This window comes from Grampus griseus (assembly GCF_964374135.1).
Source record: "Grampus griseus genome assembly, chromosome: 1".
NCBI classification, from domain to species: Eukaryota; Metazoa; Chordata; class Mammalia; order Artiodactyla; family Delphinidae; genus Grampus; species Grampus griseus.
In genome coordinates, this window is record NC_139017.1 from 58,539,355 (window position 1) to 58,564,016 (window position 24,662).

At 45.0% G+C, this 24,662-nt stretch overlaps 1 protein-coding gene across 2 annotated transcripts in view; it reads right to left on the minus strand.

Annotated features, from left to right (window-relative positions):
• Window positions 1–331: 331 nt before the first annotated feature.
• Window positions 332–24,662, minus strand: part of ASTN1 (astrotactin 1) — a gene marked incomplete at its 5' end in the record, with an annotated part of 320,320 nt that continues 295,989 nt past the window's right edge. For both annotated transcript variants that reach the window (XM_082675767.1, XM_082675766.1), the window contains 4 exons: window positions 332–659; window positions 4,630–4,813; window positions 17,202–17,302; window positions 23,547–23,682. In XM_082675767.1, coding sequence (XP_082531893.1) covers window positions 422–659; window positions 4,630–4,813; window positions 17,202–17,302; window positions 23,547–23,682 — 659 coding nt within the window. In that variant the 3' untranslated portion in view covers window positions 332–421. The remainder of the gene's footprint in view (window positions 660–4,629; window positions 4,814–17,201; window positions 17,303–23,546; window positions 23,683–24,662) is intronic.

Genomic DNA, 24,662 nt, shown 5'->3' on the forward strand with positions numbered 1-24,662 from the left:
GCAACTCTACAACTTTCTGGCCTCATCTCTGTCCCCAGGTGCAAGGGACATAGGAACTCAGTGAGCACAGGGTGCACCACCTAATGGCCCTTTCATGAGAAGCATGGCAGAACCCGAGCATTTTGATGAACTTCTTGGACAAAAAATGAACAAAACAAATTAACCGCAAAACAAGCCCCAAAGTAATTCCCTAAGAAGAAATTTAGGAAGCCCTGGCTAGCAGGCTTACTGACCACACAGATGGAGAACATGATACCCGAGAAGTTCTGCAGGAAGCAAGGATCACCTTCTCCCTAGTTTAGATGTTGCCTGTGGAGGTCTGAACGTTCCCTTAAAAACATTAAAAATCCACACACCAACCCAGATATTTCCCCTCCTCTCTCCTGCTTCCTTCTGGCAGCTGCTCTCTGGCATCATGGCGCTAGATGTCTTTGCTGTCCCCATAATCGTTGTAAGGGATGCTCAGGGTCTGCTCCTCACACGTCTTCCTAAGGTCCCGGCTAAGCTCTGACCAGTCAAGTCCGTAGGGCTTGATCTCGCTGTAGCGGCAGCCCAGGTACTTAAGGGAGCTGCGTCGCAAGCTTATCTTGGGTTCCTGAAGGAGTCCATTGCACCAATTGCTGAGATCCCCAAGCTGAGAAAGGATGAGGCCAGCTTTCCTACGGATCAAGCATGGAGGATGCTTAGGTTAGAAAGAAGAGAAGGCAGGAAAGGTAAACAGTGTGAGACTTTAAACTTCAAGAGGGAAGAGCCCCGTTTATTTTGCTTACTGTTCCATGGTTGGCACTTAGAAGAGGGGGAACCTCCATAAATACTTGTCAAGAAAATGAATGAATGAATGGAAGAATGAATGAATGAATGGAAGAATGAATGAATGAATGAAATAATTAATTAATAAGGATGGACGAGCAAAGTAGGGCACCAAAATGGAAACAAAGAAACAAAATGCAGTAAGGACAAATAAGGAAGAGAAAATGACATACTTCAGTGGGGATTTGTGCTCTTTTCAAATCATAGAGCTGACAAATCAGATCAATTTACTTTAAAGCCAGTAATTTATCACCATTAAATGACAAATAATGTGTCTGACTGGATTCAAGGGTATTTCTGAACTGAGTAGAAGCCGCCAATATATTGCACTTTGGGGGATATCAAGTGTGACTCATTATGCCTGTATGAAGGTAATTATAGTGTAATAAGGGCACGAACAATAGTGCCCTCAGTGCATATTGACATAGGGTCATTCTTTGGGAAAATGCAGACTCTCAGTGGCACGCAGCACCTAGTTAACCCCCAGGTGAGCTCCTGCTCTGTTCTGCAGTCTCCCTCGAAAAGTCAGGAGGCTAGTGCCATTGAGACCCCTGAGACCCCATCCAAAGAGTGGGAAGAAGACGAGGTGATGAGAGGGCACCTGAGCTGTTGCAGATCCCTGAGAGAATGGGAAGAGGAGGGCAAGGTCTCCCCAAGTTCACACACACTGTAAAGGAGTGATCCCACTGGGCCAAGAACAGGGTGTGAGACCCCCTGCGCATAGCTTGGGGAAGCGGGCTGTCGCCAGGATCTAGCTCACCGGTGTACGGCCTCTTCTTGGCATCCACTTCTGGTGTTAGAGATGGGACTGCCTGATGGCCAGTTCTCAGCCCGCACTGGCTTTGACTCTGAACACTTAGGGTAAGTGAAGGAATGGGGATTCCCTCATTTAGCTGTGTTCTTTCCCTTCTTCAAAAAACCATGGGTGACCAGAGACCCATGAAAGAATAGTCTCTTATTCCAACAAGCCCATGTAAGCCTCTAAAATCTGTTCTGGAAAGTTCAATGAACAGGACCCCTTGCAGTATTTATCAACTGCTAGGCTAACTTCACACGTGAGGAAGCATCTCTTTTCTAATTCAATCAACAATTCTTTCCAGAAACTGGAAGTTTCTTCACCAAGTTTAGAATGAGCTCTCAAGAACAAGAAGCACATTCATTTCATGCCTCTTCTTCTGTCCTGGCTACGAGCCTCACAAGGGGTGAGCTCACCGCATTCCTAGGAGGGCAAGCGAGAGACGGGCGGGGATGACGGACGTTGGAAGCAAGGTGTTGAGCTGTGGCAGCAAAGTCAAGGGACCCAGAGAGTGTGAGGTCATCGGAGGCCAGTCAAGTTTTCTCCCACTGCAATGGTGGGTCAGAGAAGATCAAACAAACACTCTGCCGACTAAGTCACACCTTATGCAGATTGCCTCTTCTCTGCCCATCAGCCTCTGCCGTTTGGCCAAGCAGGCTTTCCAAAAGTCGTCATCAACAGGGACTTTGGTGGCCTTCCTCTTAATCTATCCTGCTGCATGTCATTAGCTGTTGACACATTCTTGGGATGTGGACGAAGGGGGAGAGAAGAAAGAGTAAAGGGCAGCATCTGCCTCATCTTGAAGAAATGGATAAAGGAACACATCCTAGCCATCCTTTCAAACAAATGGATTTAATTAGCCCATGGAGTTTTTTGTGGCTATTTTCATTGCTCCGTTTTTAAAAAAAGATAATAATTAATTTGGGTATGTCCTTGACCGTCTCAGAGCCTTCTTCTTTCTTAAGAGCAATGCGACCAAGGCTGTCCTCAAGGTATTTCAACTCTCATGGAGGCTTCCATGAACTTTAATGGAATTGGATTTAACTGAAGCAAGGGAATACTTTCTGCTTGCTTGCAGGGCGTATATACCCTCTGACCCTTTTCTATTTATTCTCACAACTAACTCCAAAGTGGTGAAGTATCTCAAGGCAGGAGACTTCTTGTTTCCTGTGGTTCTCCCCCAGATCCATGACACTGAAAAGCGAAACTTGATTTTCCACAAGCTAATGAAACTACAATTTTCCCCCCTAATATATAGCCTTAAAAAACCAGTATTACACATGAAAGAGTCTCCTGGGAAGACTCCTGAGAGTCTTCTCTTTTTGAGAAGACAGTGTCAAGTCAGCAGCAGGCCTTACTTTACAGTGAGATCGGCATTTTTTTCCCCTGCGCACTTTCTTCATTAACCAATTTTCCTTCTGACTCTTGAGTTACAAGAGAGAAATTTTAAAAGCAGTTCAAATTCCCTTGGAAGTCAAGATGATGTATGCAATGTTAGTGCTATTCAAATTGTGACATTTATGCTCCTTGACAAAGAACTGCATATATGTACTCAATAAATGTCAGAAGGAGGGAGGAGAGAGCATGAAGGGAATTGGGGAGAGAGCTGGAGAGAGGGGATGATATTAGGTATGAGTAATAATAAGGACAGGAGTGATGGTAAGGTATGGAGCAGGGAGGCTATTTCTTAATACATATCTACCTTCTAACCCAGGGTTTGCTTTTTACCAAAATTGAGACAGAACAAATTAAAGCCCCCTTATATATTTCCCTCTGTGTCCTGTCCATAGCCATGGCATCTGTTTGCCCAAGAATAACCAATCTTTATAAACTTCGGGAAATAATTTATGGAATGCAGAAAGATTCTTCCTGACCTTACACATAAAATCATTTTATTTTAGGAAGGTAATCCTAAATTTTCTCCTTTCTTCAAAAGTAAGAAAATAGGTAGCGGGGCGGGGGATGTCCTGTACAATGGTCTTCTAGAAAAGTTTATAAATTCAGGTCATACGAGGCGTCCTGAGACTAAGTCTCCTTTCCAATTGATCAGATATCAGACAAATGGGATGACTTTCGGGTGATGCTTTTATTGATCCCTTTTGGCAGGACAGCAAGAATTCTGAGTGCCCGAGGATCCTACTGTACTGATTTTCTTCATTTATTTTTTTCCTCTCTTTCTTTCTCTTCTTTCTTTCCTTCCCTCCCTCCCTTCCTTCCTTCCCCTATTTTTTTTTCTTTATGAACTCCTAAATAGTTTGGGGACATATAAGTTTGGGGACATTCCACGTGAAAAGCCTCTTCACTGTGTTTATCTGAAAATCTTAGTATTTCTAGAGAAACCTTCTCTTCTCAGAGCAGCAATACACAGCCATGTTGAATGGAACAAAGGAAAGGTGTTATCTCTATGCATTCTTCCCATTCCTCTCTTTCCAAGAACTCTATCTGGGCTATATAACCTAAAAGCAGGAGTACTGAGTATTGGGAAGTTGTAGCCTTGGGGCCAGGGCAAGTTGGCAAACACTACATTATCCTAACTTTGGCCAGGTTAGATGTCAAGATGGGTCATTGGCTACCCCCATTCTGCCTTTCAAGAGAATGTAGAATTTAGCTCGAAATACGTCTGTATATGCACATAACATATGTAAAGTTCATATGCAGTAAATATTTTTGGATAACCTCTTCAATAAAATTCCTAATTTTCTTTCAAAAGACTAAGCTTTGGGCTCCTACAGTTTAGCCTTTGGAATGCTGTGTCAGCATGATAAGGAGGGGGTAAAACAACTCAAGGACAAAGGTTTTTTCAGAGTTCAGGAAATGCATTCATGGCTTGACTTAAATACAGCATAAATACAGCTTATCCATAACTAATCAGTATGAACTGAGCTGTCTAGAAGCACAGGACTTACAGCAGCTAAGCTCACCCAGGATATCTGCAAATTCATGAAGGCAGTATTATAGTGGAAGAGGTACAAAATTTCAAAAAGCTGAGGTCTTTAAAAGAGATAATGAAGTTTACTGCTTACCTGGGACCTAATTCATCCTCACACCGCCAGGTGAATTCTCCAAAACTCTCGTAATGCTGGTTATAGTGGTAGAGGACTCGATGGAGAGTGGGGGAACCCAGATCCAGGAGGGTGTTGTAGGCGGTCTGCTGCTCCTTCCCACTGGTATAGCCATTGAAGAGATTGTAGATCTTGTCTGCTATTTCTGAGGATGGGAGAAAAGGCCAATAAGTAAGATTATATATATACACACACACACACACACGTATACATATATATATACACACACGTATATATATATATATATATATATATATACACACACATATACATAAATGATTATAAATACAGGCACATAGGTGTGTATATGCATGTATATGTGTGTGTATATATACGTGTGTGTGTGTGTGTGTGTGTGTGTGATATTACTCAAAGAATACTGAACCTACTGCCCTATCAGGTTTCAGTTTTCTCTTCTATACAATGAAAGGCTTCAAATAGAATCTCTCTAAGGTCAACTTAGGTGATAATATTCTTTGTCTTCACCCATGTTTCCTAATAATACAGAGCCTAAGGCAAGAGCTCATAGATTGATACTGTATTGGCAAATGCATTCCCAGAGAAGCAGGACGGAGGATAGAGAGAAATGAGGCAAGACAGGAGGCAGAGTGAATATAAGAAAATGCTCTAAGGAGTTGATGGCTATGTTTCGCAGGAGAGGATGTATGAAGCTATTGGATCCTCACTGGTCCATCTGGGGAAGAACAGAAGAAGCCTTTATATCCAGCTCCCATTCAGGATTGGTCCATGGGGACTTTTCACATTTGCCCCCATGAGGCATTAACTCCCCTGCACCTCTAGCCTGCATGCTTGGGTACAAAGTGAGTCCTGCAAAAGCAATGGGGCAGCCCTGGGCAGCGGGGAGCAGCCTTCGGCTCAGGGATGAGGTCAGGAGCTGTCAGGTTACGCCTCCAGCAACGTGAAGAACCTGGAGTAGCCACAGTGCCAAGAGCAACCTAGCCCCGACTGCAGGAATGCGGGTCTTTTAGCTAGGGCCACCCAGACAGGGAAGAAGGCAAGCTTGCAGATCTGTGCTGACATGTACGTTGAATCCAGTGCATTCTGCAGTTCCAAACGAGCGATCTTTTGGCTTAATTTATACCTCTTATATTTCTGCCTCCAAGGTATACATTGCTAAGATTGAACTTGGTGATGTGGCAAAGGGGCAATGAATTTGTGTAGCCTTGGCATTTTCTCCTGTGGCGCTCAAAGCACTTTATCATTAAATATTTTCTTATTAAACCTGTCAGAAAGGAGATTTGTTGACATTTTCTTTCTAAACAGCTGGGAACTGAGATCTGGAGAGCTTTTTCTCAGATCCAGTGTTAAATCAGGGGATGAAGAGACTAAGTCTACAGGCTTCTAAGCCAGACTTTGCCCACTTGACCCCCTGTTAGCCTAAAGGCCCTGATCCCTTGTCACTACTCCAAGTGAATTCAAGGCTGCTGGCGATGACTGAGTCATCATTTTAAGAGTTTCCTGGGTTGGAATGAATAAAATTTCTACCTCTACTCTGCCCAAGCATTGCAATAATTTCCCTTTTTGTCTATCTTGCCCATTGCCTATGAAAACAGGAGCCAGACCTCACTTCCCCAGTGTCCTGAGTGGCAAGAATAAGGCCAGACAAAATAATAGATCAAAAAATGTTAGCTAAGTGAGTGAAATTTATGACCTTGGCAGTCATTTGAATCCACTTTGGTGGAGGGTTTCTGGTGATATATCTCCAGACCTGGGTTGTACCAACCCTTTAGCAATTAAACCCTTGTAACCAGCATCTTTAAGCTGCAATAAAAATAATTTCAGCTGAGAAATCCATTCAGATTTTCAGGACTTTAAAATTCTCAGGTTGTTAAAATAAGATCAAGAGATAAAGTGGACAGTGATTTAGACTATAAAGATCTCTGGTATTTATTATATAGACTAGAAAGAATATAAATAAAAATTATATAGAATATAAAGAGCTCTGGTATTTATGTATTAACATCCTACTGATTGCCAAGAACTTTACATGTGTGAATTCTAATCCTCATACCACCACTGCACAATGAATATGAATGTCTTTGTGCTACAAATGAGGCCAGGTTACCTGCCCAAGGTCATATAGCCAGTGTGGGCTGGAGTCAAGCTTTAAAACTCTATCTTCCATTGCTCTTTTGCACCTGCTCAGGGGATGGTAGTGTTTAACCAATTTAAGATGCAGGAGGCAGAGTCTTGGGGGATGCTTTCTGGGGTGACTATTTCTGGTAGAGGACATTGCCCTGGCTGGCCCATAAATTCCAAGTAAGAGAGAGTCCTAGTAGATATGCAGGGAGTCTGTCATTTCTGGAGTAGAAATGGAAAGAAGCAGAAGGACTATTCTAAGAGCTGTGCTTGTTCACTGGGAGGCAGGGAGTACGTACTTAGAGAAGAATGACCAGCAGTGCAGAAACGCAGGTGAATAGACCAGAGCCCAGACAGGGAGGTTCAGGGTTCCTTCTCTTTTTTTTTTTTTTTTTTTTGTGGTACACGGGCCTCTCACTGTTGTGGCCTCTCCCGTTGAGGAGCACAGGCTCCGGACACGCAGGCTCAGTGGCCATGGCTCACGGGTCCAGCCGCTCCGCGGCATGTGGGATCCTCCCGGACCGGGGCACGAACCTGTGTCCCCTGCACCGGCAGGTGGACTCTCAACCACTGTGCCCCCAGGGAAGCCCAGGGGTCCCTTCTCTTATCCTTTTACTGCTGTCAATCTGTTCTTATTTCCAGTGATGGGACATAGCATCACAGGCCTAAGGCCCTGGTTGTGACAGTCTGCTGAGCAACAGTGATGACTGAGAAGGTGTTTTCTGGCATACTTACTATTCTCCTAACACAATAGTAATATCCAGCTAGAGTAGGCTAATGCTTCCCGTTAGCAGAAGCATTTGTGCCTGAGACCAGGCGGGATAGTCCCAGTTTCTACCGTAAATCTCCTAAAACCAAGATAATCTAACACCAGGGTGTGCTTAAAAGCCTTCATCGGTAAATGGGATATTATATTCAGAAAAATCTACACGCTAGGCTCCTAGAGACCGAATATTTCTGGCCCCTCCTATCTCCAATGAGGGAATTTATGGATATTATTTCATTAGCTTTCATAGCATCTCAAGAATTCACTAACTCAAAGAAAGTTAGACTATAAAATATTTTTGGTTATCATTTAACCCAGCTTTCAGCTTCACAGAAGTCTCGAGTTTTCCAAAACAGGAATCTGTCTTCCCTCTCTTTGACATGCATGGTGTTCAGGAATAGTTAAAATGCAGGTGAAGAGATGGCAGGGTGTCTACATACACAGCTTCATCACAAAAAAAAAAAAAAAAAGAGAAGGGAGCCAATATCTCTCGGGCATCAGAATAAATGAACAGGGCTGGGACTGAAGGCTTCAGATCCAAAAGTATGGTTAAGAATAGGCACCATGGGGAATGTAAATTGATACAGCCACTATGGGGAACAGTATGGAGGTTCCTTAAAAAACTACAAATAGAACTACCATACGACCCAGCAATCCCACTACTGGGCATATACCCTGAGCAAACCATAATTCAAAAAAGAGTCATGCACCACAATGTTCATTGCAGCTCTATTTACAATAGCCACGACATGGAAACAACCTAAGTGTCCATCAACAGATGAATGGATAAAGAAGATGTGGCGCATATATACAGTGGAATATTACTCAGCCATAAAAAGAAACGAAATTAAGTTATTTGTAGTGAGGTGGATGGACCTAGAGTCTGTTATACAGAGTGAAGTAAGTCAGAAAGAGAAAAACAAATACCGTATGCTAACACATATATATGGAATCTAAGAAAAAAGAAAAAGGTCATGAAGAAACTAGGGGTAAGATGGGAATAAAGACACAGACCTACTAGAGAATGGACTTGAGGATATGGGGAGGGGGAAGGGTAAGCTGGGACAAAGTGAGAGAGTGGCATGGACATATATACACTACCAAACGTACAATAGATAGCTAGTGGGAAGCAGCCGCATAGCACAGGGAGATCAGCTCGGTGCTTTGTGACCACCTAGAGGGGTGGGATAGGGAGGGTAGGAGGGAGGGAGACGCAAGAGGGAAGAGATATGGGAACATATGTATATGTATAACTGATTCACTTTGTTATAAAGCAGAAACTAACACACCATTGTAAAGCAATTATACTCCAATAAAGGTGTTAAAAAAAAAAAAACGAATAGGCACCATGACATCAAATGGAGTTGGGCTCCACTACACTAGCTGTGTGGCCTTGGACATGTTACTTAACCTCTCTGGGTTTTAGTTTCCTTGTCTGTTCAGTGATGGTTAATAACACATATCTTCCAAGGTTATTGTGAGGCTAAGAGTGATATCGAATGTAAAGCATTTCTTTAGCATGATGTCTGGACAAAGCAAGTACACTTTTATTCATTAATTCATTCCGTAAATATTTTTACTGAGTGCTTACCACGTGCTTGACATTTTTCTAGGTACTTGGCTACACCAGGGAGAAACTTTGACAAAAAGTCCTCATCCTATGACCCTTACAGTCTGGTGGTAGGACACATTCAGCTAAGCAATACACATAATAAATAAGTAATATACAGTGTGCTAGAAAGTGGGGAAAAGTAAAACAGGAGAAGGAGCATTGGGAGTGCTGCGTGGGGCATTGCAATTTTAAATAGAGGGGTGTCACTGAAAAGATGACATTCAAGCCATGGCTTGGAGGAGGGGAGAGAACGATCTGTGAGGATATCTGGGGCACAGCATAGGAGGGGAGGAAATGCCAGCACGGAGGCCCCCCCAGCTATGGTGGGCAGCAGACCTGAAAGCAGCAATAAGCCATGGTGTCTGGAAGTGAGTGAGGGGGAGAGTTGGGCAATAGCAGATATTATTTTTTAAAATTCCTGTTACTGGTTCTCTACTAGATCATGCTTTTCCCAATGCCATGACACAGAGAGAGGCTGAAACACAAGAGTCCAAGAGTGGGGAAATAGTCTTATTTAAATGAGAGGAGTGACTCCAGGGGCAGAAGGGAGCTTTCTTATCGCCCAGCAGTGGTTGCTCTTTTTCCTATGAAGTAAGAATCCTGGGAAGCACCTATACCTTCTGCCAATGGCTTCCTCGGCTGCTGTAACAAAAGTCTCCTGAACGGAGGTCCTAAGTCATCATTTTCATTATTTCGGGGGGAGCTACCTGAAACCCCAGTCTGTCCCCACACTGAAGTAACTGACCATAGAATTCCACGTGAAAACTTGAGGACAATGAATCCCAACTGGCTTTATATTTTTGTCATTCTAAGCACTGTCCAAATTGCAAAGCCCCTTTCCCCCATCCTCCAAGTCTGTCTGTCCTCTCCCCGACCCTTCTCTCCCCATGCTGCTCTGTGCTTCCTTCACACCAATGATTCTCAAACTTGAGAATTAAACTTGATTCACAAGCTGGAAGGCTTGTGGAAGCACAGATTTCTGGTTCCCACTGGAGTTCCTGATCCAGTAGGTCTCAGCTGGAACCTGAGTACTGGCACATCTAACAAGTTCCCAGGGGAGGCTGATGCTGCTTGTCTGGACCACACTTTGAGCACCACTGTTCTGTACTCATTCATTCTCTCAAAACGTTCTTACTTCCTCTGGGACCAACACTGTTACGTGGCAACCAACTCTCCGTTCACCCTTGACCTTGGAACGCATTCTTCCTTCCCTCCATACCCCTGCGTTGGCTGCAACCTGCATGACACCTTCTCCAGTACTGAGGGATCCTTCTCATACACCAGAAAAGAGCCGCCTCCCCGAAAACAACTTTTTCTCTCAATATATGTAAAAGTCCGTCCACTTTGAAACCTTACCTGTCTCTTTCTATTTCCCACCACTCACCTCCTAACTATGCTTCTCCAGACATGGCAGCATCTGGCATCTGGTTATCTTCTCCACCTCATTTCTTATCACCATTTTGGGTGACTTCACTGCCAAAATGAAAGGCCTGCTTAAGTCTAGAGACTCCCCCATCATCAAAGCCAATCACTGGGCTGAGAACTTCTCCATCTCTGAAATAATAAATCCAAATATCACATATGTACTGTGAACACAACCTCTTTTCATGGTTCCTATACTTCTTATTGCTACCAAATCTGTTCTTCAATGACAGAAACCCCAAGTCCCTTGACATCTTCGCTCACTCCAGGCGCCAGTCCTGTATTTACACCCTTTTCTACTTGGCCTGATCTACGCGGCCCATGGCTAGTGACCTCAAGTAGCTTGCTCCATCTTCTGCTTTTCCTTTACCTTCACATAGGCTGCTAGGCTCTGCCAGGGAAATATCACAAGCAGTTGAACTAGGTGGTCTTGCTTAGCTGACCTAGGTGGTCTTGCTTCAGCTAAGCACTTTGGACACACCTCTATACATCGCTTTTCACAATATAGGATAAGGCTGGAAGAACTCTTCTTTCTCCCATGCTCCACGCCCAATCCATTTAGCAAATCCTTTTAGTTCTACCATCAAAATAATTTAGAATTGGACCACTTCTCATCACCTATATCCTGATCATTCTAGTTTAAAACAATATCATCTTTCCTCTGTATTGCCATAGCCTCCTAATCAGTCTTCCCACTTCCACCTTGGACCCAATATTTGGAGTCCATGCTCAACAAAGTAGACAGAACGATCCTGTAACATTAAGTCTGATCATGTCATTCTTCTGCCCAAAGTTTTCCAGGGCTTCCCATCCCAGTCCCTAGCAGAATCCCATTGCCTACTCTGATGACCAAGCATTACAGGATCTTCCCCACAGCCTCTCAGAGCTCCTCTCCTGTTCCTTTCCTTCTCATCATCTTTCTCTTCTTCAAACACGCCAAGGATGTCTGCACTGCGGCTCCTCTATTGGAATGGACCACCTCCAGATATCTGTGTGCTTTCCTCCTTCTCCTTCTTCTCAGCCCACTCTAGTTGAAATTCTACCCCCTGCCTTCCTAAACCATTTCCCTGCTTATATGTCTCCATAACGTATGCCACTATCTGAAATATTACTTATTTTGCTACTTTTTTGCTTTGTCACCCCTGCTTAAATATAATCTCCATGAGGCAGGGGAATTTTGCCCCCAATGTCTAGACCAGCTATTTAGTAAGGGCTTAAGATAAGTTGTCTGATTTGATAAATTCATGAAATCTGATTATAAAGTTCTTGAAAATAGATTCTGAGCCTAGTTCTTTTTGTTTCTTTAGCATCGAACACCAGATTGTGGTATTAATTAATAAATGACTGTGGAAGAAGCAAATGAAGAAATGGATAGGATTTATGTTTGGCATCAGGAAAGGAGGATGGATGTTGGAGGAAAGATGAATGACAACTAGCCTTCACTTAGTGAAGCCACATGAAGAACCCCTGAAGGTCATGCCCCAACCTAGAGACTAGGTTGACCTTATTACTGACTAGCCTTTCCTGCTGGGAAAAGGGTGTTTTCAGTAAAACATTGGTAGAAACTTCCTTGCTCAGTGACTTTACTGTCATAAGGCAGTAAAATTCTTCATAGAAAGTATCTAGGTTAGGAAAATGATCGTATAAGAAATAGGGTCTGGACTGACATGTACACACTGATGTGTATAAAATTGATGACTAATAAGAACCTGTTGTATAAAAAATAAATAAAATAAGATTAAAAAAACAAAAAGAAATAGGGTCTGGCTTCCTGCTAGATAATTAGGAGCTGAGGTCATGCTCTGGGTCACTTAAAAGGTAATTCCCATTTGTCACTAGTTGTAAACTCAACCCAAGTGAGCTCTATTTATGATCGCCATCTGGGTTTGAAGGAGGCAAAGCTTATGTTTTTTGGCATAACGGCCAGGCCTGTATTAATTTGCAAGGATGTCCTCAATTAGTCTAACTCATTAATCTCCACATCTGCCCCGTACAGGACTCCTCTCTGGCTGAAGGATAACGGGACCTGGGAATGTTATTTCATTCTCTCAGCATTAAGTTGCTTCTCGTGCTCCCAGCTGGTCTGCTGGGATTTCAGAAAGTCTTCTTTGTCAGGGAGCACAAATGGTCAGAAGCACATCTTGATATGCTTTGGGGACGAGATTAACACAAAGAAGCCCCACAGAGAAATAGTATAGCGGTCTCTCCTGGGCAGATTATTCTTTGCTGGCCACTCTTTATTCCAGAGTTGCTTCTATCCATCTGTTCCTGCAGGTGGCACTGTCTGGCATCTCTCCTACGTGCTATTCACCCCACTGACATCCAACCAGCCTGCTGCCTATTCAGCAAACAAGTCCGAGGTGCCTACCACTGCTGGCAAGGACATCAGCAAATTCTCCAAAACGGAAATAGCTGGGACACCTTCTCAACACCTGTTCTTACTCTGGCTTGGAGTAAGAAATCAACAGATGATGAAATAAGGGTAACTTGGGTCCTTCCCAGTCTCTCATCTAGGTGTTTTCAACCCCAGATTCTGCTTTCATCATCAAGGGATTTCAGAGACCTTCAAAAGTCATTCAGTCCATACCCTACAAACCAGGCAACACTCACTCCAGAGAGAAGCACATTTGTCTTATACTAAGGGTCTCCATTCTACTATAACATCTCAGTGGACACCAATAATCCTGAGAAGGAGAATTATTTTGCTATATAAATTGAACACTATTTTTTTATGTATTGATATATCTTTTCTTCATCAGTATTGAGAGAGAAAGAAAGGTTTTCAGTCTTTTACATAATAATCCTCTAAATATCTAATTTAACATTGCAAGCAAAATAGGGATTGATGTCAAATAATGAGTCTGAGCGCAGGCCCTGTAAGATGCTAGCTTTGTGACCCTGCTCAGCTTACTTACTCTGCTCCGAATCTCAGTGTCTACATCTGTAAGATGGGGGCAATATTCTATTCATTCAGTAAATAGTTATTAAATTTAGTTAGGTCCCATTTGTTTATTTTTATTTTCTTTACTCGAGGAGGTGGGTCAAAAAAGATCTTGCTGTGGTTTATGTCAAAGAGTGTTTTCCTACGTTTTCCTCTAAGAGTTTTATAGTATCTGGCCTTACATTTAGGTCTTTAATCCATTTTGAGCTTATTTTTGTGTATGGTGTTAGGTAGTGTTCTAATTTCATTCTTTTACATGTAGCTGTCCAGTTTTCCCAGCACCACTTATTGAAGAGGTTGTCTTTTCTCCATTGTATATTTTTGCCTCCTTTGTCATAGATTAGGTGACCATAGGTGCGTGGGTTTATCTCTGGGCTTTCTATCCTGTTCCATTGATCTATATTTCTGTTTTTGTGCCAGTACCATACTGTCTTGATTACTGAGCTTGGTAGTATAGTTTGAAGACAGGGACCCTGATTCCTCCAGCTCTGTTTTTCTTTCTCAAGATTGCTTTGGCTGTCTGGGGTCTTTTGTGTTTCCATGCAAACTGTAAAAGGAAACCATAAACTAGACAAAAAGACAACCCTCAGAGTGAGAGAAAATATTTGCAAATGAAGCAATGGACAAAGGATTAATCTCCAGAATATTCAAACAGCTCATGGAGCTCAATATAAAAAACAAAACAACCCAATCAAAAAATGGGCAGAAGGGCTTCCCTGGTGGTGCAGTGGTTGAGAGTCTGCCTGCCGATGCAGGGGACACAGGTTCGTGCCCCGGTCCAGGAAGATCCCACATGCCGCGGAGCGGCAGGGCCCGTGAGCCATGGCCGCTGAGCCTGCGCATCTGGAGCCTGTGCTCTGCAACGGGAGAGGCCACAGCAGGGAGAGGCCCGTGTACCACAAAAAAAAAAAAAAAAAAAAAAAAAAAGGGCAGAAGACCTAAACAGACCTCTCTCCAAAGAAGACATACAGATGGCCAAGAGGCAGATAAAAAGATGCTCAATATCACTAATTATTAGAGAAATGCAAATCAAAACTACAATGAGGTAGATGATGTGGTACATATATATACAATGGAATATTACTCAGCCATAAAAAGGAATGAAATAGGGTCATTTGTAGAGTTGTAGATGGACCTAGAGTCTGTTATACAGAGTGAAGTAAGTCAGAAAAAGAAAAAAAATCATATAGTAACGCATATATGTGGAATCTAGAAAAATGGTACAGGTGAACCTATTTGCAGGGCAGGAATAGAGACACAGACAAAGAGAATGGACATGTGGACACGGTGGGGAAGGGGAGGGTGGGACAAATTGGGAGATTAGGATTGACATACATACACTACCATACGTAAAATCGAAAGACAGTGGGAACCTGCTATAAAGCACAGGAAGCTCAGCTTGGTGCTCTGTGATGACCTAGATGGGTGGGATTAGGGGGGAGGGACGTCCAAGAGGGAGGGGATATATGTATACATATAGCTGATTCACTTTGCTGTACAGCAGAAACTAACACATCATTGTAAAGCAATTATCCTCCAATAAAAATAAATAAGTACATAAATAAATAAATATTTATTGAGTTCCTACTCGAGAACAAACTCTAGGCATGGTTAATGATCTTAACAGAGACATTGACTGATGCTGGAAGTTTAGGTTGGGAAAGTTTCAATAAGAGAAATATTGTGTCTAAGCTGATGTGCTAGTAGCCTGAAAATCATCTTGTTCACGGCTCCTGACTCCAGTTGTATCAGGTTGACCATGAGGGACACAATCCCACAATGTATACTCCTTAATATTTACTGAATACTTACTACTGGACAGGCACTTAAAAACACTGTACATAAATTCACTAATTTAACTCTCACTAGAAACTTATTATCTAGGGTACCATTATGCCCCACCCCATTTTACAGAGTAGTAAACTGAGGCACAAGGTGAAGTAACCTGCTCAAGGTCAAGTAGTTAGATGGTAGAGCAGAAATTTGACCCTGGGTGGTCTGACTCCAGAGTCTACGTTTCCTGGAACGAGTCAGTCACCATGCTCCTTTCTAAGTGTTAGGGACATAATCATAGGCAAACAGAGACCAGAACTCTGCTCTCATGGAACTCACTGTCTAATGAGGTAAATAGATATTGAACAAGGCATTATAATAACAAACTGAGATAAATGTTCTGAAAGAAAGAAACATGGTACTATGAGGGCATCTAGCAGTGGCCCTGGACCCCTTCCGTACTGAGGAAGGACACTTGCTCTGAGATCTGCAGGCTGAGAGGAGTTAATCAGTGAAAGGGGTGGAACTGGAGAGTATTTGAGGTAGTGAGACTAACACGTGCGAAGCCTCCGTGTTGGAAATGGAAATGGTGTGTTGGAGGAACTGAGAAAGGCAGTGAGGCTTCAGGAAATACAGAGATTGATAGGGAGTGTGGGCAAGAAGAGGCTGGTGAAGTGGGCAAGGGTCCCTCCATTTAAGTCCTAATATGCCTGTTACATATTCTGATCTTCATCACAAGAGGAATAGCAATCCATTAAAGAGTTGTAAGAAGAGGCGTTATGTGATCAGATTTCTGTGTTGAAAATAACAGTGCCTTTACCATGCCATGCACGTTAAATGAGGCAATAAATGAAAGTCCTTTCAGAAGGTGTAAAGTGCTACAGCATCAGTGATTTTAATTAAGGTAGGTCTAGGTCTCTCTACCCACTGTGACTTTGAATCACCCTTTGAACACTGTGGGGTTGTGTCAACTCATGGCCAACTTCATACAGCTGGAGGCAGGAGCCACAGTTAAGGTGATCTGAGGGGTACCACATGCCAGCTTGGCAACAGCATTTCTCTTATTAAGACTTGCACAACCTAAACTTCTAGCATCAGTCACCATCTCTGTTAATGTGCGTGTGCTATCGGTCCATTAGCTGTCCAACTGTTAGAAATTACTAGTGGATCAGATCACTTTAACTAGTGCCAGAGCCCCACAGAAGTGGTGCCCAAGAGAGTTAAATTCCGGTTGTGGAGGGGATGTAATAAGCCTTAGAGCAAGTGACGATATCAAGACCTCCAGGGAGCTTCAGGAGGAGAAGCAGCAGCGAGAAGTGTGCTATTCGTGTAATGGATGTTGACTGAAAACAAACTCTTCCTAATTGACAGGGGCTCATTCTGGTGCACTGAAGAGGGACAATTCTTTACCAAAGAACTGGTCCGTAACAACTCTAAAATACAGAATGAAGATTTTGACACATCTTTGGTAGGGAGGGAGTGGCACAGCAATTCATTCTGAATCTGTAGCCTTCCTATGCTAATCTCATCTTTCAGATGTGCACCCAAAACGATGAAGAGAGTAAGTTATCCGACCAGCATTCTGAGGGCAGAGGGCACAGGTGCTAAAGCACCTGTTACCATGTACCTAAGCACCTGGTGCATCGCCATGTGCATCTGGGGCTTTCACCAGTACCTCCCACTGGCTCTCTGACTTACAGACTATGTGGAATAACGGGATGCAATGCAGATTTCCACCAGAGGCAGAGGTTGAGGAGTTCCTGGAAAGGAGATGCTCCTGTCCTGAGCCTTGAATTCTCCCCCTTCCCTGCTGAACTCCAGGTTGTTCTGTTTGACTCTCTTGCTCCCCCTTTCCCCATGGCGAGGGGAGGTCCCTGGAGCATCCCTCTGCAGACTCTGCTGGCCTCAGTGTCTCTTACCTTGGGCTTTGACATCATCCACCACTGGGCAAGGGGTCTTCACGATCACGTCACTTGGCCTGGAGCGTCGTCCTGTGTTGTCCACTCCCCACAGGGTGAACCTGGCAGGGAGGGGAGGGGAGCATTAACAGAGAGAACCTGCAGTCCAGCTGACAGCCAAGCCTTACTGGACAGGCGGGTTTGCCCCTGGCTGCTCTCGCCACCCTGCCATGCACTTACTGCCATCACCAGGTCATAAAGTGTGCAGTCTAGAGCCTCTTGCTGCTTCCTGGTAGGTCTTGGGCTGTCATTTGCTGTCTTGAGGATATTACCTCATGGCGAGCATCACGGCATAGAGCAGTGGTTCTCAAAGTGGGGTCCCCAGACCAGTAGCATCACCGGGGAAGTTGATAGTAATGACCATTCTCATGCCCCATGCCAGACCTACTGAATCAGAAACTCTAGGGGTGGCGACAAAGATCTGTGCTATGACAAGCCTTCCAGGTGATTCTGATGCCAGTTCCATTCTGACAACCACCAAGCTGAGGGAAAGAGCATGTATCTGTGGAAACAGATGGTCTGAAGTGGGTATGAAGCCTCCACTCCCTGCCATGTGGAGTTGTTAGTTAACTCCTCTGAGCTTTACTTTCCCTATTCTGTGAAATGGAGCTGATAATAAAACTACTTGTAGGTCATTGTGATGATTAAATGAGATAATAAAGCACAGGAAGACCTAGCGCAGTACCTGGAGCTCAATGACATTGCATAAATTACATTAATTCTGTTCTGTCCATCTTGTACCCAGTTGAGGCTTTTATGCCGAGCACTGAGGACTATTCTCCTCTTTAAGTCAGGAGTGAAAACGCCAGAGCTGGGGGCTCCTGACGTGCCTGTGACTAGGGGCTCTATCTCCTGCATGCAGTTCCTTCTGACCCACTTAGATGCTCCCCGCCGTGGACCAGGAGTCCAGAGTGGAAACCTTATGCTACCCCTGGCAACGAGAAGATGTGGTTCTAAGAGCCCCCTCCACCCTTCAACACACACACACACACACACACACACACACACACACACACACACACACACACACACACACACACACACACACACACACACACACACACACACACACACACACACACACACACACACACACACACACACACACACACACACACACACACCAGGAAGAGGATGAAGACCCGGCCATCAAAGGCTGAATGTAATATTTCCCCCTTGGGTGATGGAATTTGATGGAGAGGAAAGAGCGACGCCAGGTTCTGCTACTCAGACAGGAATTTGAATATAACCATGAAGATAACCTCTGGTGTCGGTGCCCGGGACCTCTAACAGTTAATCTAGTGAGTCTAAAGCAAATCATTAATGCGCTTTTCTTGTCTCTTTCTCTTTTGCTGTGTCGCCATGGGAGGCTGCATTTATTGGCGAGTCTGGATTTTCTTTCCTCTTGGCAGAGCTACAGGGAGGAAGAGATGTGAGAAGAAAGATGCCCCACGACAGAGGGGCCAGGTACATGTTAAGGTAAATGAGCCTTAGACAGCTGAACCGATGAGGTAGAAAAGGAATGGAAATTGCCTAATGATTCTGTCAGGAAATATAAGTTTCTCTCAGCAGAGAAAAGACAGCCTTGCATCTACGACTGCCTCCCCACAGAGAAGCCCAGGAAACGGTCAGCGTTAAGAACCTGTGTGTCCTGATGTGTTGTCTTCCCTCCCTCTGCCTTCTCCAGTCTCATGCTGGAATCACATCCCACTGGATGTGCTGGCCCAGCTGGGTGCAGACCTGCCCATGCGCTCCCGCGGGACCGCCCAGCCTCCTTGCTGTCAGTCAGACAAGGACCAGGTGCTTGGCTTTCTCATCTTATGTGCACAAGGAGTCTCTGTCCGTCCTACTGTCCTCTGCTTCTTGTCTTGCTACTTAGTTCAGATCTACCGCCTTACCTAGTACTAAACCCCTCTCCCACCCTGATCCGAAATCCAGGGACTGGCTTCTCCCCCGTCACCATCCCTCCCCTCCTAGGTCTGAGTGAGCCCTTTGCATCCAGCCTCACACACTGGGCTGCCTGGATCCCGAGCAATGGCAGCCCCTGGAATTCTTCATCATTCCCCACCCCCCATATACACACCTGATCAGCCTTTTGCTACTATTTGCTACTATTTCTAGAAATGTGACTGAGGCCACCAAACCTGAAGCCAGCATGTCCGCTCTACACTGTCTGGCACTGCTCCATTTCCCAGTCGTATCCCACAAGCCGGTCTCAGGCCAGGTCTCAACTCCCTCCTCTGCCCTTCTGCTCCAGACCACCTTGAGCTGTTTCTCAGAGATGGGCCCAGAGGTGCCCAGGGCAGACTGCAGACCTGCACCTCATGATCAGGGGTTCCCAGATGGGTGAATTCCCCCTCACCCTCATGTACCCTTCATGGAGCGGGAATCTCTCTCACCGGAGATCCCGATGACAGAGACCCTGACGTGTAGGAATTCCGTCTCCCTGCTCAGAGGTGGGTCGCTTGATCTTTGTTGCAGACTCTGCCCTGATCCCACTTCTGGCTGCCCCTTCTCATCAGAGTCAGGAGATAGGAAGCCCTGTTTTTTGCCCAGGCACTGGCAAAGTCACAGGGCTGCTAGTGTGAGCCAGGCCCAGGGCCCCGGTTCTCACCTCTGTGCTCTCTTCCTTCACTGGTCCCTCCGCAACTGGGTGTCTGAGCCCACACTCCTGAGCCCGCCCCCCTGAGATCCAGGCTGCCTGCTGTCCTGTCCTCTGTAAGACGGCCCTGCTTCATCTTTTCCCATCCGCCTCCCAGGGCCCCGAGCATCACCTTGGGACTCCAGGTCAGGGCTGGCATCTTGCTACATGGGCTACATGATGCTGTCTGCCTGGATATTTACAAGCTTAGGGGTCACCTGCCCTAGACTGTCTATGGTAGGTTCCAGCCGCCTTTTGTAGTGCACCCTTATTTACCCTTGAACCTTTAATTTTTAGCAATTTCCCTGGAGAAATTCCCTGAGAAATGTCCTAAGCTTCAGGTACCAAAGTGGCTGTCAGATGGACGCTCTCTCTCAGTGCCTGGGATGCAGTTAATCCTCACCCCTTCCCGCTTGTCCCACTCCTCGGAGTTTGCTTTGTGCTCAATCCTGCTGTGAGTTCCCACTAACTCTACTGGATCTTGGGCTGGGATGAAATTGTGTGGGCTGTAATTAATTCTCATTATTCTCACCGGGCAATTAGTAAAAAAATTTAGGGTCCTAAGTCCTTACCATTTTTAATAGCAAAGCCCTTACGTTTATTAGGAAACAAAAGTCTTCCCATATCCTTCTAAGTAGAGAGGATGCCTGACCTAAAAACCCATCCTCAGCGGTCCCGACTCCCTCGGTCCTGGAGGGACCCTGAGGAGTGGTCAGATTATTTTTACTACTGAAGCAAGCCTGGGGAACACTCTACGCGTTTCATGTGGAAATGTCGTGTGCAGTTATTTCAGGAAGGTCCTCCGTTTACAGTCAGCAGCATCATTTCCACCCTGGACACGCGTAGGATAGTAAGAGGATTATAGCCGGAATTACTGGACAGAAGAGATAAGCCCTGCTCCCAATCCAAAGGGATAATGTGTAAGTCCATTCACTGTCCCGTCCAAAGCTCCCGGGCCCTTTCCACCTCTGCCTGGCTGCTGGGACTGTTCAGCCTGTTGTTAGAGCCTGTGTGACGACATGTATATCGTGTGTGTGTGCGTGTGTGCGTGCGTGTGTGTGAACCAACGCAGCCCTGCTCTGGCTCCAGGGCTGATGTTTTAAAGGACTGAAACTTGAAGTGCATGGAGTATCCTTGGGCCTCCTGCCAGGGGGCTGACTGTCTCTGTCTGCGACTTTCACACTTGCCCCCCTCTAGGTGTGGTGGTTTCTACGGATGGCTCCAAATCCACTCCCTTTTTCTGAATTATCTGTTCGTTGTCTCATGCCCCCTAAGGCAGCGGCTCTGCTGTGAGCTCACGCTGTGGTGGGGTGTGGTAGGCTACAAGGCCGGGGAGTCACTTCCCCACTCTGGCCTCAGTTTCCTCATCTGTAAAATGAAGATAGAGTACCAGACACACTTTAAGATCTCTTTTAACCAGGGATTCTTAACTGTTTTTGTACAGTCGACCCTTCTCAGAATAATGCTTTTCCAATGCATTAAAGTGCATAGGATGACAAAGTAAGCCATCTATACTGAAAGGCCATTCTGCCTCCGTGGACCCCGGGTGAAGAGCCAGCTCTATGCTTGCACGTGAGTTATAAGATCATGCTCGATCCTTCCAGTAGCCTGGACTGGCTGGGGAGTGAGACGCAGATAAGAGAATGCAAACCTTGATTCAATTCTTAACCACCCGCCACACCCAGACAACAAGCTGTGTGATTCTGAGGAAGTTACTCAGTGTTGCTGAACCTCAGTTTCCTCATCTATAAAATGGGAACAATAACCCTAATCTCACAGGGTCGGGGGTGGTGGTTCCCAGAAGCACCTACACGTAGTGAACCCTCCGTAAATGAAGGCTGCCTTCCTCCATATTACAGATAAGAAAACTTAGTTGCAGAAACGTTCAGTGTTCTGCTTAATCACTTAGTGGTTAGAAACAAAATCAGGTTTGGGGCCCACGTGTTCTCAACTCTTAACGCAGGGCTCCTGTCCTTGCACCAGGGACTGAAGCTCTGGTCCACTCGATGGCTCTGCAAGGAGGAACGTCTCTCCCAGACCCGCCTGCATGCTCTCTGCACATGATCTGCAGCGCCACCTAGTGGACATTGGCTGTTTTTCCCCTCTGCCCAGTGCACTGTCTCTTAATTTCTTCAGCAATCAATCTTGACAGAACGTTTGTGTTTTACAAGACTTAAGAGGGAGACACTAGAAGCTCACCTAGGATAGCAGAGTGGGAGAAGCCATCGGCCTCGGGTGTCTGTGAAATGTAGCCAGACCAAGGCCCATATGAGGAGGGTCCCAGAGTGGGTAAGGGCCGGCACGCCTAACGGACAACCATGCCAACCTCGTGCTTGTAGGAACTTTGAAATTCCTAATTAATGTTTGTTACTTAGTGACAGGAATTAGTGGGCCCTCATTATAAATGGTAATTCCAGTTTCACTGAGTTTGAGGCATTTACAGCGGGTTAGGTGTTCCATGTTCCCAAATCTTTGTTCCTTTTACCTGTTCCCCTCCTAATGAAGGGCCAGACTGCCCAAATCTCAGGCCAGCTGATGAGAATCCTAAGTAGACTTTCCTTCGTCCTACTATTATCATTTATGTCTCTCTATATTTTCCAACCCCTCCAGAATACCACTTGTCTTTATGTGTTTTACTTTCATCAGCCTGGCCCCTTGGTTACATCTCCTTCCTGTACTGAAGATATTCAGCCTGAGCATCTAAGTTCATCTTGCAATCCATGCCACTCACATTTCTAGTGCTTTTCATCTTTGAACTCTTCCACTATGGAAATGGAAATGATTTATTCCAGAAACCCTGACTCTGTTCCCGTGACCTCATCTGTAAACTGTTAAATGCTTTTCATACTGATGGGGTCAAAGAGTCCCAGAACTACATCGCTATGAATTCTGCCTTCGCCCCCCACCCCGCAATTTTCCCGTCATGACTTAGATTCCATCACTATCTCTCCTCTCTTGGTATCTTTTATGTCTGCTTCGTGAATACTTTACTGTTGTTCCCAGAGCACCGAGGGAAACGGGGAAGAGCACCAGAAAGAATAGAGCTGTTCCAAGTGCCACAATACAGGAGCTCGCTGTACTTTCTTTGAAGAAAGACCATCTCTCACCTCTATAAACTATCTATTTCAATGCCACTAGAGCAGAATTCTTGGTACTCTACTCCTTTCCTCCAAAACAAAATTAATCATCTCCTCTGACTTAACAGCATTCACTCTATTTTCTCAAGCTCACTTTCTTCTATCCCCTTTATTCACTATCTGCTTCTACCCTGTTGTCTACTCGCCGCTCACCCAGTGTGCCTTTTCCAACGTTATGCTTCCTACTGAAATTCTACACAACCTAATTCAGATGACGTCCTCTCTAGTTAGAAAGAATCACTTCTTTCTTTTCTACAACAGGTTCCTTGCTCTTTTACATCTAGCTTTAATTTCAATCTGCCTGATGTTAACGTTAGTTGTTTATATGTTGCAAACTAGGATGCAAACTAGGATGGGACTATATTATCTTTCTTGGTCCTCCGGTTCTCTATAATGCTGATTGAGACAAGACTTGAGACACTCATGTTTTTCGAAGTCTCTAAAGGAACTCTAGTAGCTAAAAGGAACCAGCTAAAAGTCTGAGGGCATTCAGGGTAAGGAATAACTAGACAGGTGTCTGTCACTCACATGTAGATGGTGTCAGGTTCCAGGCATTGTATGATCAGAGAGATGGTGGTGAGCTGCTTGTCCGGGACCTGAGAGGGCATCGCACAAGGAGACTTCGCTCCGGAGATGATGTCGTCAACAAAGCTCAGCACCGTTTCTGCCCAGAGGGGAAGGAATGGAAAAGGCATGAGAAACAGGGATGGCCAAGCAACACCTGGTTGGGACTGACTCCGTTAGAACTTAACATTAAAATCACTCGGTCCCTGGTCTTCTCATCTTCCTAGTAGGGCAAAGAGACCCAGAAGGAATGGTCTTTTCTGTTTCATATTTCATCAGTTTGGAGCCATCTGTCCAGAGTTAGCTGAGACAACCAAGGCAAGATGTACGTAGCACATCTGTGAGCTCTTTCATGACATGTTCTTGGCTTGGGCAGAAAACAGCTGTTCTGGTCAATGGTCATTGCCAGACCTTTGCAGTACCTGTGCGCATCAGGAAAGAGCCTCGGAAGAAGCCGTAGCCAGCTCTCCACGCCCAAAGGCAGTGCGTATGTTTCCAAGCCACAGTGATAGTTTCACCAGAAGCTATTTACCCTGCACTACACTGTGGATGCTACCACCCTGCTGGTGCCCACACTCATGCGTCAGTTTTAGGAATGATTTACGTTCACCTTTCCCTATGTGTAGACAGTGAAATACTAAGGCATGAAACATTTTTCATGGGGTGTTTCCACTCCTTTAAGACATCTCTCTTCTAGCTGTACCTGGCAAAAGCAAGGTTTGCTTTAGGACAAGACATGGGGTAATAAGCACATCTGTTTCTACATGCTTTTGCCTGGATGGGGCGGGGAGTTGGGGTTATTAGCAAAGAAACTTTGTTCTGTAATCATGGCAGTGGTTAACACAGAATTGTTTCCTAATTATGGGCCAGGATAACTAGCGTACTGTATTGTTGTTTCTTTGTGTGCCTAGAGACAATGAAATGGACACCTCTTTCATAAACAAAAACAAAATTAAAACAAGACTTTGTCAGATGCTCACCATGCAAAAACTCTCAAATGGAAAGGATGGCCGCTGCTTCTCCCTGCTCCTCCTGCGTTGCCTGGGGACCCAGGGCAAAGCCAGGAGGCAGGACATTTTC